The 16,856-nt window shown below is 39.1% G+C and overlaps 1 protein-coding gene across 1 annotated transcript in view; it reads right to left on the bottom strand.

Moving 5' to 3' along the window:
• UFL1 (UFM1-specific ligase 1) overlaps positions 1-11,219 on the bottom strand; it is a 44,283-nt gene extending 33,064 nt beyond the window's left edge. Inside the window, exons 1-5 of the mRNA XM_006865852.1 lie at positions 11,117-11,219; positions 9,101-9,246; positions 6,323-6,351; positions 5,297-5,394; positions 2,706-2,820 (exon numbers count right to left, since the gene is read on the bottom strand). Of these exons, the coding sequence (XP_006865914.1) occupies positions 2,706-2,820; positions 5,297-5,394; positions 6,323-6,351; positions 9,101-9,246; positions 11,117-11,193 (465 nt within the window). The 5' untranslated portion in view covers positions 11,194-11,219. The remainder of the gene's footprint in view (positions 1-2,705; positions 2,821-5,296; positions 5,395-6,322; positions 6,352-9,100; positions 9,247-11,116) is intronic.
• Positions 11,220-16,856: the final 5,637 nt, after the last annotated feature.

Here is a 16,856-nt window from a genome sequence, read left to right on the forward strand (position 1 = left end):
TTAGCAGTTAATTCTAATTGTAAAAATTTGGAAATCTAATGTGTATACAATGAAGGATCTTAGAAGCAGCAGGGGGGAATCTACCTCAAAGAGGAGCTTCCAGGAGTGGAATGTGTCCTTTGGACCCTGAGATCCTGGTGAACTGAACCTCCTCAACCCAAGGAGAGAAAGCTGTGATACTAGAGGAGCAGCAGCAGAAAAACAAAGAGCCAGAAAATGAGACAGAATGGTGAGCTTCCCAGCCCATGAAGCAAGTAAAGGTGAGTGACTTTGGACAGGAGGTTTGCTTGCAGAATGAACTTAATTGGGGGAGTTATGTTTGCTGACCCACAGTCAGTCTTATGGTGGAATGTGTGCCCTGTGGGCATGGCAGAGGAGAGGTTATCCTGAATGGAAGCATAGTGCCCTGTCATTTCTAACCCTGAATTGTAGCCTGTACACATTACCTAATAAACCCCGTAACTGTTGAGTATGTGTCTGGGTTCTTGGTGGCCATTGCAATGAATTTTCAAATGTGCCGTGAGAGTGATAGTCTGGTGTCATTTTTTTGCAATTATAACTAAGTTATAATGATAAAACTATGATTTGGTAAATTTTTTAACCTAAGTTTTCTTAAAGTAAAATATACCTATACAGGGATTTGACTTTTCATTTATTGGTTTCAAGAAATACAAAACAGAATCATCATTCGTCAAATACTTCTTTGCTAGAAAATCCCCCATATATATCACATACAAAGAACTTAATTGAGACCTACGAAAAAGCATAATTATTCCCATTTTCCATATATGAAGTCTGGAAGCATCAAATAGATGAAAAAAATTTCCTAGGGTTAAATAAAATTATATCGCACAACCAAACTCAAATCAAGGTCTATTTAACCCCAAAGTTCCAGCCCTTTCTACTGTACTAAACAGACTTCTGTAATCCTAAAAAAAATCTACAACACAACTTAGAAACAAAACAAAGACATAGCCTTTATTTTAGGCAGCACTGTTATTACACTGGAAATCAAGATGGTGAATAGTTACACAATAAAGGTAAAAGAATATGTGCGATTTCTTATTCTTCCCATTATACTGACAGTTTAAAGAAAAGAAAACCTTAAATAGGGATTTCTCAATCTTGACACCAACAACATTTTGGGTCAGTGTGTTTTGGGGATGTTTAAGTAACATCCCTGGTCTATACCTTCTAGATGCCAGCAGCATCCTCTTTCCACCCTAGTTTAATAACCAAACCTCTCCAACCCAACCACTGCCAAGTATCCTTGGTTGAGAACTACTATTCTAAATCACAATTTTCAACAGTTACTTCTCAAAATATAATTGGATAATCAGATCTCTATACATCTTGGATAGTTTCTATATAGCTAGTATCAAAAGCACTAAACCCAAGTACTTAATGGTATATAAACTATTGAATGAAGAGCTCATACATAAGCTATTGTTTTTTAAGCTCTGAGTTCAGGAAGACAATAATGATTTTTACAGACAGTCAGAGCCATCGAGGTTCAACAAGCATCCTTAAATAAGAGTCCTGGTGTGGTGCTGTGGGCCAATATGCTGGACTGCAAAGAACCACAAGGTCAGTGGTTCAAGCTCACCAGTTGCTCCCTGGAAACCCTATAAAGGGTCACTATAGGTAAGAACCGACTCGATGACACTTAACAGCCAACAACAAACACTTGTAAGAAATTAAAGAGTTTAATTTTTCTCCAATAAATTCCTGTGCCTAAAAAAGACACCATATACTTTTTGTGAGTGTGGCTTTAAGGAACAGCGATTTAGTTTCTCAATTTAGGAGGCTAGATATTTGAATTCAGGGTGCCAACTGTAAGAGATTTTTTTCTGTCTATTCTTGGGGGAAATCCGTGTTTCTTTTAGTTTCTCTTCCTCGGTTCCTTGGAGAGCTTCATGTAACATCAGTCTTTCTCCATTTGTACTTGCTTCTATGGTTAATCTGTGTTTTCACATCTTAAGAGTGGTTGACTTCAAACATACCCTACCCATTTAACATCACTTAACAAACCCTGATAAGGCTTCATTAATTGACGTACAAAGAAAGTTCTATTCCCCAATTAAATTATACCTACAAGTACAAGGGTTGCAATTATGCCTTGCAATGGATGGCTTTTTTTTTTGTCCCTCCATTTTTTTTTTTCATTATGAATTGAGTGAAGGTTTACAGACAAGAGCATCAGTTTTACATTCAACAAACCATATACTTTGTTTCATCTCAATGATTCCAGTCCCCACTATGTAATAAGCTGCCCCACTTCCTACTTTGTAGGAGGAAATATCCTTTCCTTATACCCCATTCAGCCTGTCTCTGTCCATCTATCTATGGAACCCCATTGGTCCAAGGTTGTGCATATAACCACTATTTATCTATATTTCTTTTAGGTCTTGCATATCTCCCTATGTCTTCACCTATCTTCATAATTCTTCTGCCAAGCTACCTCTTCTTGTACATTGTCCTCCTTTTCACCAAAGTTAATATGTATTTACCCTATTGCTGTTGTTAATTACTACTGAATTTGTCCCAACTCATAATGACCCTGTATAGGGTTTCTAAGGAACAGATGGTAAGTTTGAACCGCCAACCTTGCAGTTTAAACTGACCTTGCAGTCCAGTGTTTATTCTGCAGTGCCACACCAGGACTCCCTCTAGCCAGTCACAATATATTATTAACAGAAAAATACCTGTGTCAGAAAGTTTCCAGGAAGATCATAGGTTTTACATAGTTCTGATATGGTCACCTGACCACTTTCCTGCAATTTATCATTTACTTCCTCTGCTAATCGATCCAAATAGCTCCTGATATTAAAAAAAAAAGAAAAGAAAAAAAATTAGGAATATTTCTTCCCTCTTATGTTGCCATAATATATAACCCAAAAGGAATATATATTTCTACTTTCTGAAATTTACTGGATATGTGTAAGTAAACACTATTCATTATTCATAATCTGACATTTTTCTATCAATGTGACTGTTAAGGTTAATCAAAAGACAAATGTTACAGGGTGTTGCGGAGGGCAAGGCACAACAAGGGGAAGGGGTATGGAAGAACTAGGTAGATAGGAGAAGATTTAGGAAGGTTTGCATGGGCTAAATGGTACAGAGGTAAATAGTCATCTATGCTCAACCTTGGAACAACAGGGTTCTGTGACACAGGGATCGAGGCAGAGTTTGAATGGGTAAGAGAGGGGAAATAATGTTAAGATGCTTGACTGTCTTATGAATATTGGTTTCCTTTGCTTACTATTGTAAAATAGACACTTGAGTGAGATAGAAAAGAATATTGGTAAACATGGTTATAGAAAGCCTGTAAGTCTGTCTTCAGCCTATAACTAATTGGAATACCGAAAAGGGGTGCTAGAACTTGCCCAGTGAAAACAGGATTATTGCAGAGCCTTTGCAGTGTATAGGACCTTAGGTGGAATCCTGATACCCATCCAGAACTCTCTGAGGTGGGACATTCCCACTTGAAAGGACAAGCAGACCAGCATGGAGCAGCTAGAGGAACAGAAGATACTTCCTGAAAGAAAGACTAGCAGGAAAATTCTAAAGCAAAAATGACGGTCTGATTGGCTACTACGAGAACAAACAAGTTGTTCGCCACGGAGCTATCAAGGCAAGCAATCAAGTCCCGTCAGGACAAACTCCCTTCTAAGACTGAAACTCAAAGGGAATACACAAGCAGGCACGTAAGCTTGCTGGCGACCACGTTGGTCTACAGGTGAATGAAAGTGGGGGGAAAAGCAGCATTGAAGATATGGGCTGAGTTTGACCACATTCCACAGACTCCTGTCGACCTGGAGATGAGAGAGAGAAGAGGAAGGGCTGGTTGGTCTGAAGTATGGTAAGACCTGGGGACTCCTGGGCCCATGGACAAAGATATAGCCATGAAGGGCTAGAGCTAAAAGCAAAGTGTCCAGCTGATATAAAGTGAGGGGAGATGCAAAAAAAAAGCCCAAACTTGAAGATAGTTTCCATTTGACCTAGCTTCAATGGCTGGATGATCAGAACTCAACTAGAAGATAATAAAAGCAACAAACAAACAAAAAAAAAAATTATAAAGGAAACAAGTGTAAATTGCTACAATTTGATGAACTTGACCTATGCTTATGGAAGTAGCAGCTCAAAATACCAATTGAGAGGGAAGGAATCTTCACAGCAAGGATCATTCCCTCTCCTCTATACACAGGATTGATAGGGATGGGTAACTATGACATTGGCTCTCTAAAACAGGAGGTGGGATGTGTGTGTAGGGGGGAGGGGGGCAATAAAGGCATGAAGTGACTGGCTTACAAATTTTGAAGAGGGAGTTTAGTTTCAGAGTGTGCAGGGGAAGGTAGAATACCCACTGGATAATTTTCATAATGTCTAGATGGGTCTGGTGAAAGGAGTTGGGGGATAAGATCCATGATTCAACAGTGAGTAATTGTTATTCATGACTAACTTTGATTGTCACAACTGTAAAGGTATTAGTTTTGTAACATAAAAGGGGGAGTAATCTTACATTCCAGAAACAGAGGACCCTAGGACCATCAAGGGAGAAGAGCATGAGTGGAATGTGGGACCCTACTCAGAGATGCAGCAACACTACAGATGGAGGCAAAGAAGATGACATGGAGAGATAGCAGCTGACGACTCTAGACTCATGGGAAGAGCAAGGTTGTGTGTGTGCTGGCAACTGTGAGGCAGGCTTGCAGAATTTGCCTTTTGTTGTTTAAATGATTATATATTCCTGAGTGTTTTTGTGTACATCAAAAACAAACAAACAAACAAACAAAAACCCAGAGGGAATAGAAGCAAATACTACTGAATGATGATGCATGAAGGGGATTGTAATCATTACAATGAAACAATGAGTATAAAACCGACATTCTCCCATGTAAATTATCATTCAATTCACACACACACACACACACACACACACACACACACACACACAAAAGACAAGTGTCGTAATATTTTTAACAATGATAATTTTGCAGTCATGTTTCAGTGTTACTTCTTAGAATAAATCTGCTTTCACATATAAGGTCTGATAGAAAAGATTTACAAATTATGGTTTTTGTTGTTTTAAGGTAATAGAAAAATACCAACTTATATCATACCTAAGCACTTCAAAGAATTAAATGCATACTTTTAAAGTAGAATAATGATTTAATAATAAAAGATCAGCATTACAATAATTACAAAAAGTGCCTTACTGGCTATAATTGGAATACATTTAACTATAAACTCTATTAGAAAAAAAAAAAGTCTTTCTAAATATTATACTTACTCATCTATCAGTTGTCCCAACACTAGCTGAACCTGTTTTTCTGATTTAATAATATCACCAATTCTATTTTCAATATGAGTTAGATCCACATTAATAACCTGGAAAATATATACATATTGTATTAATGAGAAGTTAATATAGCTTAAGTTATAAATGATATCCAGTACCACTGTTGTTAAGTGTCGTCGAGTCAATTCTGACTTACAGCAACCGGTATAGGAGTTCCAAGAAGCGGCTGATAAGCATGAACCTCTGACCTTGTAGTCTAGCACAATAACCCACAGTGCCACACTAGGACTCTTATACAACAATTTAATATACTTACCAGATGTAAGAGCCATGGTGTGGCACTGTAGGTTAAGCACTGGACTGCTAACTGCAAGGCTGGCAGTTCAAAACTGCCAGTCGCTCTTAGAAACCCTAGATAGTGTCGTTATGAGTCAGAATCAACTTGACGGCATACAACAGTAACAACATTATTAAACGGGAAGTTCAAATTCATTTGAAACAGTGTAAAAGTTTCAGTCAAAAAATTAACAAGTTTACTGTACATTTACGTTTAGTTCTGAAAATTCTACATGCCAGTAAAGATTTTATTAAATATTATGCTACACTACCATCATCAGATATTGTTTCACACAAAATTTGCCAGTCCTATTGTTTACAGTATACCTTGATGCACTAAAAGTTTTAAAAATTGTGTTCTACAGTTTCTTTTTTGTTTCTCCACTAATTCTACATACTAAAACCATGAAAATTTAGTGAATTTTTTCCTTTAAATTACATATATATTACAATTACATAAAGTTAAGACTAGAGATGTATTTGAAAAGACTTAAGTAAATGAACAGAGAAAGAATTTATTAAATTGATTTAATGTTATCAGTGAGAGCTATATAACTATTTCTTCACAAACATTATACAAAATATGTTAAAAGTATTAGTGAATTTTTAAAGCACTGAAAGAATTCATAGTATCAAAAAATTGAAAAATCAATGTGAAGTTTTATAAATTTAAAAAATTACCTGCTGTAGATCAACAATGTTTACTCGACCTTTAAAAGAAAAAGGCATATAGCTACTTATTTAAATTTATGTATAAGTACATATCAGCCCCAAATTATAAATTCTAACAAGTATAAATTTTGAACAGCCATAATCCCTTTTCTACAAAAGACACTCATATAGAGCAATAATGGCCTCAGATATAAACCATTAACTCAGTAAGATCTACATAGATGAAGCCATAAGCAGTAAGTCACTTTCAAAGTTTTATGTATCACATCAGGCCAATCAAGCGATACACAAAGCTGGCCTGACTTTATGAGGATATTTATCTCCTTTTACAATACAGAATTTACTATTACAAAGAGATTTATTGTCGTTTTTTCTGTTGTTAAGTGCCATTGAGTCAGTTCCGACCCATAGTGATCCTGTATAGGGTTTTTGAGGAGCGACTGATGAGCTTAAACCACCAACTTTGTGGTTCACACTGATTTTGCAGTCCAGTGCATTAACCCACAGTGCCATACCTGACAACTAAATTCAAATGAACTTTTCTAATGATTTGACATGGGTAGGTAGGTTTCTACCTATCTGAGAAGATAATCTGCTAAATATTCCAAGTGACAGCTTATATTTTGCTAGTGGTGCTGTAGGTGCTTATATTTTGCTAGTGGTGCTGGACTGCACAGTGGGTTTAAACCACAAGGTTGGCAGTTCAAGCCCACCAGTGTCAGAAACCCTATACAGAGTTAACAACAGCAAGATATAGAAATGTGATGAGCGGTGGTTCCATACAATAAGTACAGGACTGAGAACCACAAGAACTGCAGTTCGAGCCACTCTACAAGGGAAAATAAGGCTTTCTGCTCCCACAAAAGTTTGAAGCCTTGAAAATCCTCTACAGGGTCGCTATGAGTCAGAACCAACTTGATGGCATTTAACAACAACAACAATGTAAAAGACTGGAGGCTTGGTGTGCTGCTATAGGATAATCACTAGACTGCTAATTGAAAGGTTGGTGGCTCAAACCAACAAGTCATTCCTTGGAAACCTCATCCAGGGTTGCTAACAGCAGGGACACTCTTGACGGCACTCTAAAACAATTGTTGTTGCTGTTAAGTATGAGTTGGTTCCAAATCATAGGGATCTGATTTGGAGTCCAAATCATGAGGAACAGTTGGTGGGTAGGAACTTCTGGCCTTGTGATCTAGTGCATTATCCTGCAGTACCTCATCAGGGCTCCTGAAACCTATGAAAAAGCAATTACTCCCATTTTCCAAACACAAAATCTGAAGCACCAAAAAGATGAAATAATTTACCTATGGTCGGCAGATCAAAACCACGAACTGCTTCTCAGAAACTCTATACAGAGTCACCATGAGTCAGAATAGACTCAGCGCCACTTAACAACAACGACTGAATAAGATTAAGTCACATAACCAGGACTCCATTCAAGGTCTATTTAACCCCAAAGTTCATGCCCTTCCTACTGCACCAAACAGATTTCTGTAATCCTAAAGCATAAATCTACTTTAAAACAAAATAAAAACACAAAGACCTAGACAGTATTGTTACTACACTGTAAATCAAGGTGGTCTAAATGTATAATAGTAGGAGCCCTGGTGGCACTGTAGGATAAGCACAGCACTGCGGACTGCAAGGCCAGCAGTTCAAACCCACCAGCCCGCCGTGGAAGAAAGCTGAGGCTTTCTGCTACATAAAGAAACCATAAACCATATCCAACTCATAGGATATGGTTTATGGTTTCTTATCTGTTTATGGTGTCCGAGGCTGTAAATCTTTGCTGTAGCAGAAAGTCTCATCTTTCTCCCACAAAGAAGCTGGTGGTCTTGAACCCTCAACCTTGGGGTTAGCAGTCCAGTGTTTGTCTGTTTATCCTACAGAGCCACTGCACTCCCACCGTAAAGACCTACTGCCTCAGAAATTCTATACAGACTAGCTGAGTCGGAATCAACTCGATGGCAGTTGGTTTCGTTACGGAATGCTGGTGGTGGGGTAGGTTAAGCACTGGTTCCTAACTGCAAGGTCATACCTACCAGCACTGCTCTGAGGGAGAAGGATGGGACTGTCTGCTCTCATCAAGATTTACATTCTCAGAAACCCTATATAGGGGTGTTATGAGTCAGAATTAGCTCAATGGTACTGTTAGCTTTCTTTTAATGTAGGAAGATAAGAAGCAAACCAAACATCAATTATACAGTAATATCAAATGAAGAGTTACTTTCATAGTTGCTTGTTTCAGTCAAACGGTATTCAAATTTCTTCGGTTACTGCATGTGCTTGTAAGAGCATTTCATATAATATGATGTGTATAGCATCATATTGCATTTCCCAATTAGCAAAACAAGGTTTTATTTGCTGTTTTTTACAGGTATGGTAATATAGCCCTGATTTTCAAGAATCTATAGTGTTACAAGATTGCTTCCCCTTCATTATTATCAACTGATAACAGGCAGCTGAGGGCCCATTGCTGAGTCACATAATTCATAAATTATGAAAATAGGCAATTAATTCACATAAACATAGCTAAATACAATTTTAAAAATTCTGTAAAGTGACATTTACATTCATTTTAATTATACATGATTTGCTCTAACCTAATAGAAATATTAAAACTAATTGTCATATTAGCTGAGGATAAATTGTCATTTATGCTGAGAAAGGTATCCTATAATTTTCAAATAATATATTATTAGTTATGGTTTTACGGTGTTCCTTTTTTTTTATCCTTAAAAAAAAAAAAAAACAGAAGGAAAGAAAAACTAGGAAATTACTTACCACCCCGAACATGTAGTTCATCTCTCATTTCTTTACTAATTTGGGCTGGAGTAATATATTCCTTCCCATCAAGTGTGTGAACTACATCTAGCTGTTTCTGAGCAATCAATTTATTCACAATCTCAATGCAGTTCCGTTCAGATAATCTGAGGCAAACAGAAAAATAATACTTTAAAAATTGCACTGATATGTTTGATACTCAATAAAACTCCCAGAATGTATGAAAACAAGCTTTTAAAAACAGTTGGGACAATGAATCAATAAGTTGTATATTACAAAATACAGATCTTGCACTAATACAACAACACTGCATAATTCTGTGTTGTTGTTGTTTTTTTAATACTTTTTGGAAGTAAGTTTACATGCACTTAAATCATTTACTTAATAGGCACAAATCATGCTGTCTTTTTTTGGTTTGCTTCCACTCTTCAAACCTGAACGCAGAATTCCGAGTACATAAGTTAGGCAGGAAAAATATCTATTCTATTTTTACATTAATTTTCAGTTTAACTTCAGCAAAACCCAGGGTTTGTTTTTAAATTAAGTGGGTAGCTCCCTCATTCATGCACTTGGTCTATAGCCTGGAAGAAGATCTGAGCTAATAAAACTATAGCTACTTTTTTTAAGTTCAACAAGCACCTATTGAGCCCTAGTTTGCACTAAATGCACCTATTGAGCCCTAGTTTGCACTAAATGCTACAAAATGATATAGCATTAAGGGACTAAGGAATGAAAACACAGCAAGCAAAAAACACTCAACTGAGAAAAAGAACTTATCATTATACAACTGTGTTCTCTAATATTAAAAAGCAGAGTTAGCAAGTTCCTTAGAGGTCAGTGAATTTTAAGTAATGTCAGTGCTCTGGCCTAAGAATGACAGTGGGGCAATGGGTCTGGCCTAGAACAACTATGTTGTTATGTGTGTGGAGTCGGTTCCGACCCATAGCGACCCTGTACAGGGTTTCCGAGACTGTAAATCTTTACGGGAGCAGAAAGCCTCATCTTTCTCCGGCGGACCAGCTGGTAATTTCGAACTGCTGGCTCTGAGATTAGCAGGCCCATTTGTAACCACTACGCTACCAGAGAACAACTATGTTGTTGTTATGTGCCGTGGAGTCGGTTCTGACTCATAGCGACCCTGTACAGGGTTTCCGAGGCTGTAAATCTTTACAGGAGCAGAACGCCTCATCTTTCTCCCAGGGAACAGCTGGTAGTTTCGAACTGCTAACTTACGAACTGCTAACCGTGAGATTAGCTGCCCGATTCGTAACCACTACACTACAACTATGTTGTTGTTGTGAAGTGCCGTCAAGTCGGTTCCGACCCATTGCGACCCTGCACAGGGTTTCCAAGGCTGTAAATCTTTACGGGAGCAGATTGCCTCATCTTTCTCCCGCGGAACCGCTGGTAGTTTCGAACTGCTGACCTTAAGGTTCACAGCCCGATTCGTAACCACTACGCTACCAGAGCTCCTTAGGACCGACAAAAAGTTAACATCAGATTTAATGGGACTACGTAGTATTTAGGAGTCCTGGAGTGGCGCTGTGGGTTAATGCGTCACACTGCAAAGTCGTTTTAACTACAAGGCTGACGGTTCAAGCTCACCAGCTGCTTCTTGGAAACCCTATACAGGATTGCTATGGGTCGGAATCAACTCGACAGCACGTTACAACAACAACATAATATTTACAAAGCACTGTGTGTAGGGTCAATCTCTTCTTTCAATCTTAGTCTGTTTGCAGACGTCTAGGTCAATGATGCCACATTGATTTGGTGGCGGGTGGATGGAGGGCCACAGAGGGTCACTTAATAGAGACTGCCCCTAAGTCACTAGCCTCGGACACCTGGCGTGGGGGGGAGGGGGCGCCGGAGCGAAGTGGATGCGGGATTCCCCAACGAGAACTCCTCGGGGAGGAGACGGGAGCAGCAACAAGCTGGAAAGGTCCGGGGTTAGGAGTCTGCGGTTCCACCCAGGGCCTATCTGTGGCTCCACTATGGAAAGGGAGGGTCGGGCACCTCTGAGTGGCCTCAGCGAACTGCGCCCGCTGGAAGTCAGCCGCCAGCCGCCTGATCTCCTCCCAGGCGTCCGCCATCACCAAGCCGTAGAACCGCAGACACGTCAGCCCAAAGGCCACGGGAGGGGAGGCGAGGTGCAACGGGCCGCGCAGAGGGACAAGAGACTCCGCCCAGACTCCAACGCCGAAAGCGCTAGGCCTGCGTCGAGTGAGGCCGGGCCGGAAGTACCTCAGCCCCTCCCACGTAACCGGAGCGTCGTGTTCCCAGCCAGTGGGCTTCGACCATGCGACTGAGTGCTAGAGAGGAATTGGTGTCTTTAGGTCTGCGGGCGTGATGCAAAAGGGGAATCTATGTATTAAAATGTTATTTCAAGTCTTTGCATTTTCTCTAATGTTTAATTCCCTTTTTGCAGGGCATTGTTTTTAAATAAGACTGGGCCCAGGGTTTTTGTTTTTGTTTTTTTTTACTATATCGGAAGAAGAGTGAAAAGAGTTAGATTTTTTTTTTTTTTTGCACAAAGATGAATAATTATGTTACCGTAAATATAGAATTGTTTTCATGTATTTTGGAGCCAACGTTATTTCTCTTACAGGGAAGATTACTCCATCAAATAACGAAGGAATATAAGTAGATGGTAGTAAGTGCACCGTTGTTGTTGTTAGTGCCTTGGAGTGGATTAATTTATGACCCACTCTGTAGAGAGTTCAAGGAGTGGCTGGTGGCTTTCAAATGCCTACTTTGCAATTAGCAGTTAATTGCTTATCTTATGGCACCACTCCAGGAAGTTTTACTTTTATACTGTCTCTCTCTCTCTTTTTAACTTATTATTATCCCTGTAATTACAGGCCTTATAGAATATTGTTGTTAAGTGCTGTCGAGTCAGTTCCAACTCATAGTGACTCTGTAGGGTTTCCAAGGAGCAACTGGTGAGCTTGAACTGCCAACTTTGTGGTTCAAACCAACTTGGTAGTTCAGTGCATTAACCCACAGTGGGATAAGTTATTTAGTTGCTTTTACATCGCAGTGCCTAGTTTTAGAACAAACTCTGGTAGCTTAGTGATTGCAAGTCAGGATGCTAGCTTCAAGGCCAGCAGTTCGAAACTAACAGCCATCCTGTGGGAGAAAGATGAGGCATTCCACTCTCATAAAGATTCACAGCCTTGGAAACCCTATTCAAGGTCGCTGTGACTGTGAACCGACTTCACAATATACCTCCACCACCACCTTATTTTAGAGAAAGATGAAGCTTTATGCTCCTGCAAAGACTTGCAGCCTCTGAAATCCTGTACAGAGTATATATGAGTAGGAACCAACTCATTACACTTAACAACAACAGCCTTGTTTTGGGCGACTCAAATCCAACACCACAAATGTACTTGTCTATTAAGGTTCCTGGAGTCCTGGTATGGTGCTATTGTGTAAGCACTGGACTGCTAAACGCAAGGTCGGCGGTTCAAATCCATCAGTCGCTCCTCAGAAATCCTGTATAGGGTAGCTTAGAGTCAGTACTAACTCAACAATAACAATTAAGGTTCCTAACCTGATTGAAAACATGGGGAACCTTCTTAAGAAATTTGTTTTTAAGCATTACCACCAAACATCAATTCTGACAAAATGATAGCTGATCAAGATGTGGTGCAATAACAGAAGTCAGCATCCTAATTTGGAAGACTGATGAGTGGTATGGTTCCAAAGATCAAGCTTCACACGGAACAGAAACATTTATAATAAATAATATAATAAATAAGTAAGACATTTGTTGATTCCTTAACAGATGTCACTGAATGAAGTGGTGACTAAATCAGACATGATCTTTCTATAGAGGATTTACAAATCTAATGAAGCAGATTTTAAAAATTTACGTAAATACCTCCAATTATAGTGGAAAATACATAACTAGCAACAATAGGGAGTTTTAGGTACAGGGACCATTTGACATGCAAATTTCTTGCCTACCCCATAAGATCCACACAATCTGATGGGAGCCTACTTTCAGGCAGCATAATCTAGAACATTGTTGTTAAGAGCCCTAGAGTCAGTTCCAACTCTTAGTGACCCTGTATAGGGTTTCAGAGGAGTGGCAAGTGGGTTTGAAATTCAAACCTTGGGTTAGGAGTATTTATCCTAAGTTATCCAATGCTTGTCCTAAGGCACCACACTAGGACTTCAATAGCAAGTGTGAATTGCCTTGCCATTTCCTAAACATGCCAAGCCTTTTTAGGACTCCCAACTCCTTTCTGAAATGCCTTGCAATTTCCTTCAACTCTGTTTGTTTGGTTGTTGTTGTTAAGTGCCATAGAGTCAGTTCCGACCCAAAGCAATGCTGTATAGGCTTTCCATAAGGAGCTCTGGTAGTTCAGGCTGCTAACTTCAAGGTCAGCATTCATTCCTGACCAGTCATTCCTCAATAGAAAGATGAGACTTTCTGCTCCTGTAAAGATTTACAGCCTCGGAAACCCTATACAGGATCACTCTGAGTCTGAACCGACTCCACAGCACACAACCACCACCACCATTTTTCCTATGGTTTCCTGTGTGGCACTGTAGGATCAGCACTGAACTTTGAACCACAAGGTGTGTAGTTCAAGCCCACAGCTGCTCCTCAGAAACCTTATACAATTCAATGGCACATAACAACAACAACATTTTTTCCATGAGTGTTCTGATGTAGTGCTGTAAGATAAACACTAGACCCACGGTCAGTGTGACTTGCAAGGTTGGCAGATCAAACCCACTAGTCGTGCCTTGAAAACCCTATACAGGGTCGCTGTGAGTTGGAACAGTCTTGATGGCACTTAACAAATATTTCCATGAGAAGTCCTGGTGGCACAGTGGTTAAGTACTCAGTGCCTGACCAAAAGATGTTGGTTCGAATCTACCAGCTGCTTCTACACAAATTGTTGTTGTTGTGAAATTGCCATCGAGTTGGTTTCCAACTGTATAGGGTTTCTGTATAGGGTTTCTGTATAGTTGGTTTCCAACTGTATGGGGTTACCCTGTATAGGGTTTCTGAGGAGTGCCTGGTGGGTTTGAAATACCAATTTGCTGTTAGCAGTCCAGTGCTTATCCTACAGTACCACACCAGGACTCCCATAAAATTACAGCCTTGGAAACCATAAAGGATGGTTCTACTTTGTCCTATAGGGTCACGATGACTTGCAATTGACTTGATGGTAAAGGATTTGGTTTGTTACTTTTTTTTTTTTCCATGATGTTCTAACTTTTGAAACAAACCGTTTTCTAAAAAAGTCTCCTACATTTATTTTATTTGCCTTGTCCCACAATGCATTGTTTAGATGTTGGACACCTGCTGTGGTGCTGTAGGATAAGTATCCGACTGCTAACCACAAAGTCAATGTTTCAAACTCACCAGCTACTCCTTAAAAACCCTCTACAGGCTTGCTTTGAGTGGAATCAACTCTACAGAATTTAGCAGCAACAACAATAAAGAGTCAGGAGCCCTGGTGGTGCTGAGGGATAAAAATGTTGGACTGCTAATCTCAAGGCTGGAATTTCAAACCCATCAGTTGCTCTGTAGGAGAAAGATGAGGCTGTTTGCTTCTTTAAGATTTACAGTCTCAGAAACCTTAAATAGTGTTGCTATGAGTTGGAGTCACCTCAATGACAGTAGGTTTGATTTTTGTTGTTGTTGTTATATTGTTTTCTAAGTTAAAGGAGCCCTAGTGGTGCAATGTTTAAGCACACAGGTGTTAGCTAAAGGTTGACAGTTCAAACCCCACAGTGATTCTGTAGGAGAAACATCCTGGCTATCTGCTCTCATAAAAATGACAGCCTAGGAAACCCTATGGTTCTACTCTGTTTTCCATGATTGCTATGAGTCCTTTCAATGACAGACAGCAATAGCAAGTCCACTGTCTTGTGATTTATTTTATTTTTTATATGTTTCAATAGTTTTTGAGCTCCTAAACTAAGATCCAAAACCGACTGCCATCTAGTCGATTCTGCCTCATAATGACCCTATAAAACCACAATAGAAACTCTCAGTAGGCTTTCTGAAACTATAAATCTTTACTGGAGCAGACGACCTCATCTTTCTCCTGGGGGGTGGCTTGCAGGTTTGAACTGCCCATCTTGCAGTTAGCATCCCAATGCTTAAACCAAGCCAATACCACGACTCCTTTGAGCTAATAAGGGAACTATTAACGATCTTCATCATTTAGTATGACAGCCGGTACCTGGTATATTCCATAGATTATTTTTACTAGTCAGTGTAAATGTTTTGGTCCAGCACTATATTTTGGTGAAGTAATAACATTTATGTTTATTCCAACAAAAAGGACCATAGGTATAATTCATGGCCATGTGTTAATATTTAAAATTAAATTAATCATAGTTAAATTTCACCACTCTGTCAGTTCATGTACTGTGAGGGCTTATGTGTTGCTGTGATTCTGGAAGATATGTCACTGATATTTTAAATATCAGCAACGTCACCCATGGAGGACAGGTTTCAGTTGAGCTTATAGACTAAAACAAACTAAGAAGAAGGAGAGATGAAATATTTCCAAACGTTTAGTCACTGAAAACCTTATGAATAGCAGCAGAACACCATCCGATAGCACCAGAATAATGAATACTGAAATACGATAAAGGGATGTTGTGCTGGAAGATAAGCCTTTCAGGTTGGAAGTGACTCAAATACAACTGGGGAAGAGCTGCCTCCTCAAAGTAGAGTTGACTATGATGACTTAAATAGAATAAAACTTTCAGGGCCTTCATTTGCTGATGTGGCACAACTCAAAATGAGGAAAAACAGCTGTAAACATCCATTATTAAATGGATCATGGAATGTACAAAGTATGAATCTAGGAAAACTAGAAATTGTCAAAAATAAAATGGAAAGCATAAACATTGATATCCTAGGCATTAATCAGCTGAAATGGGCTAGTATTAATCATATTGAACCTGACAATCACATGGTTTGCTGTACTGGGAATCAAAAATTGCAGAGGAGTGGCATCACATTCATCATCAAAAAGAACATTTCAAGATCTATCTTGAAATACAACTGCTGTCTGTGATAGTATAACACCCATAGGCCTACAAGAAAGACCAGTTAATTTAGCTATTATTCAAATGTATACACCAATCACTAAAGCAAGTGATGATGACACAGAAGAATTCTATCAACTTTCTCAGTCTGAAATTGATCAAACATGCAATCAAGGTGTATTGATAATTAGTGATGAGATTGAAATGTAAAGGTAGAAAACGAAGAAGGGGTCAGTAGTTTGAAAATACAGTCTTAGTGATAGAAACAATACTGGGTACTGCATGATAGAATTTTGCAAGCCCAATGACTTCTTCATTGCAAATATGTTTTTTAACAACATAAAAGATGACTATACACATGGATCTCACCAAATGGAATACACAGAAATCAAATTGACTACATATGTGGTAAGAGATGGTGGAAAATTCCATATGATCAGCCAACACAAGGCCAGAGGCAGACTGTGGAGCAGACCATCACTTGCTCATATGCAAGTTCAGGCTGAAGTTGAGGGAAATGAAAACAAGTCTACAAAAGCTAAGTTATGACCTTGAACATATCCCACCTGAATGTACAGATCATCTGAAGAACAGATTTGATGAATTAGACACTAATAACCAAAGACCAGAAGAATTGTGGATGACATCAAGAACATCATACAGGAAGAAAGCAAAAAGTCATTAAGAAGACAAGAAAGAAGGAAAAGACCAAAATGGATGTCAGAAT

Source organism: Chrysochloris asiatica, unplaced genomic scaffold (genome assembly GCF_000296735.1).
Source record: "Chrysochloris asiatica unplaced genomic scaffold, ChrAsi1.0 scaffold00084, whole genome shotgun sequence".
In the NCBI taxonomy this organism is placed as follows: domain Eukaryota; kingdom Metazoa; phylum Chordata; class Mammalia; order Afrosoricida; family Chrysochloridae; genus Chrysochloris; species Chrysochloris asiatica.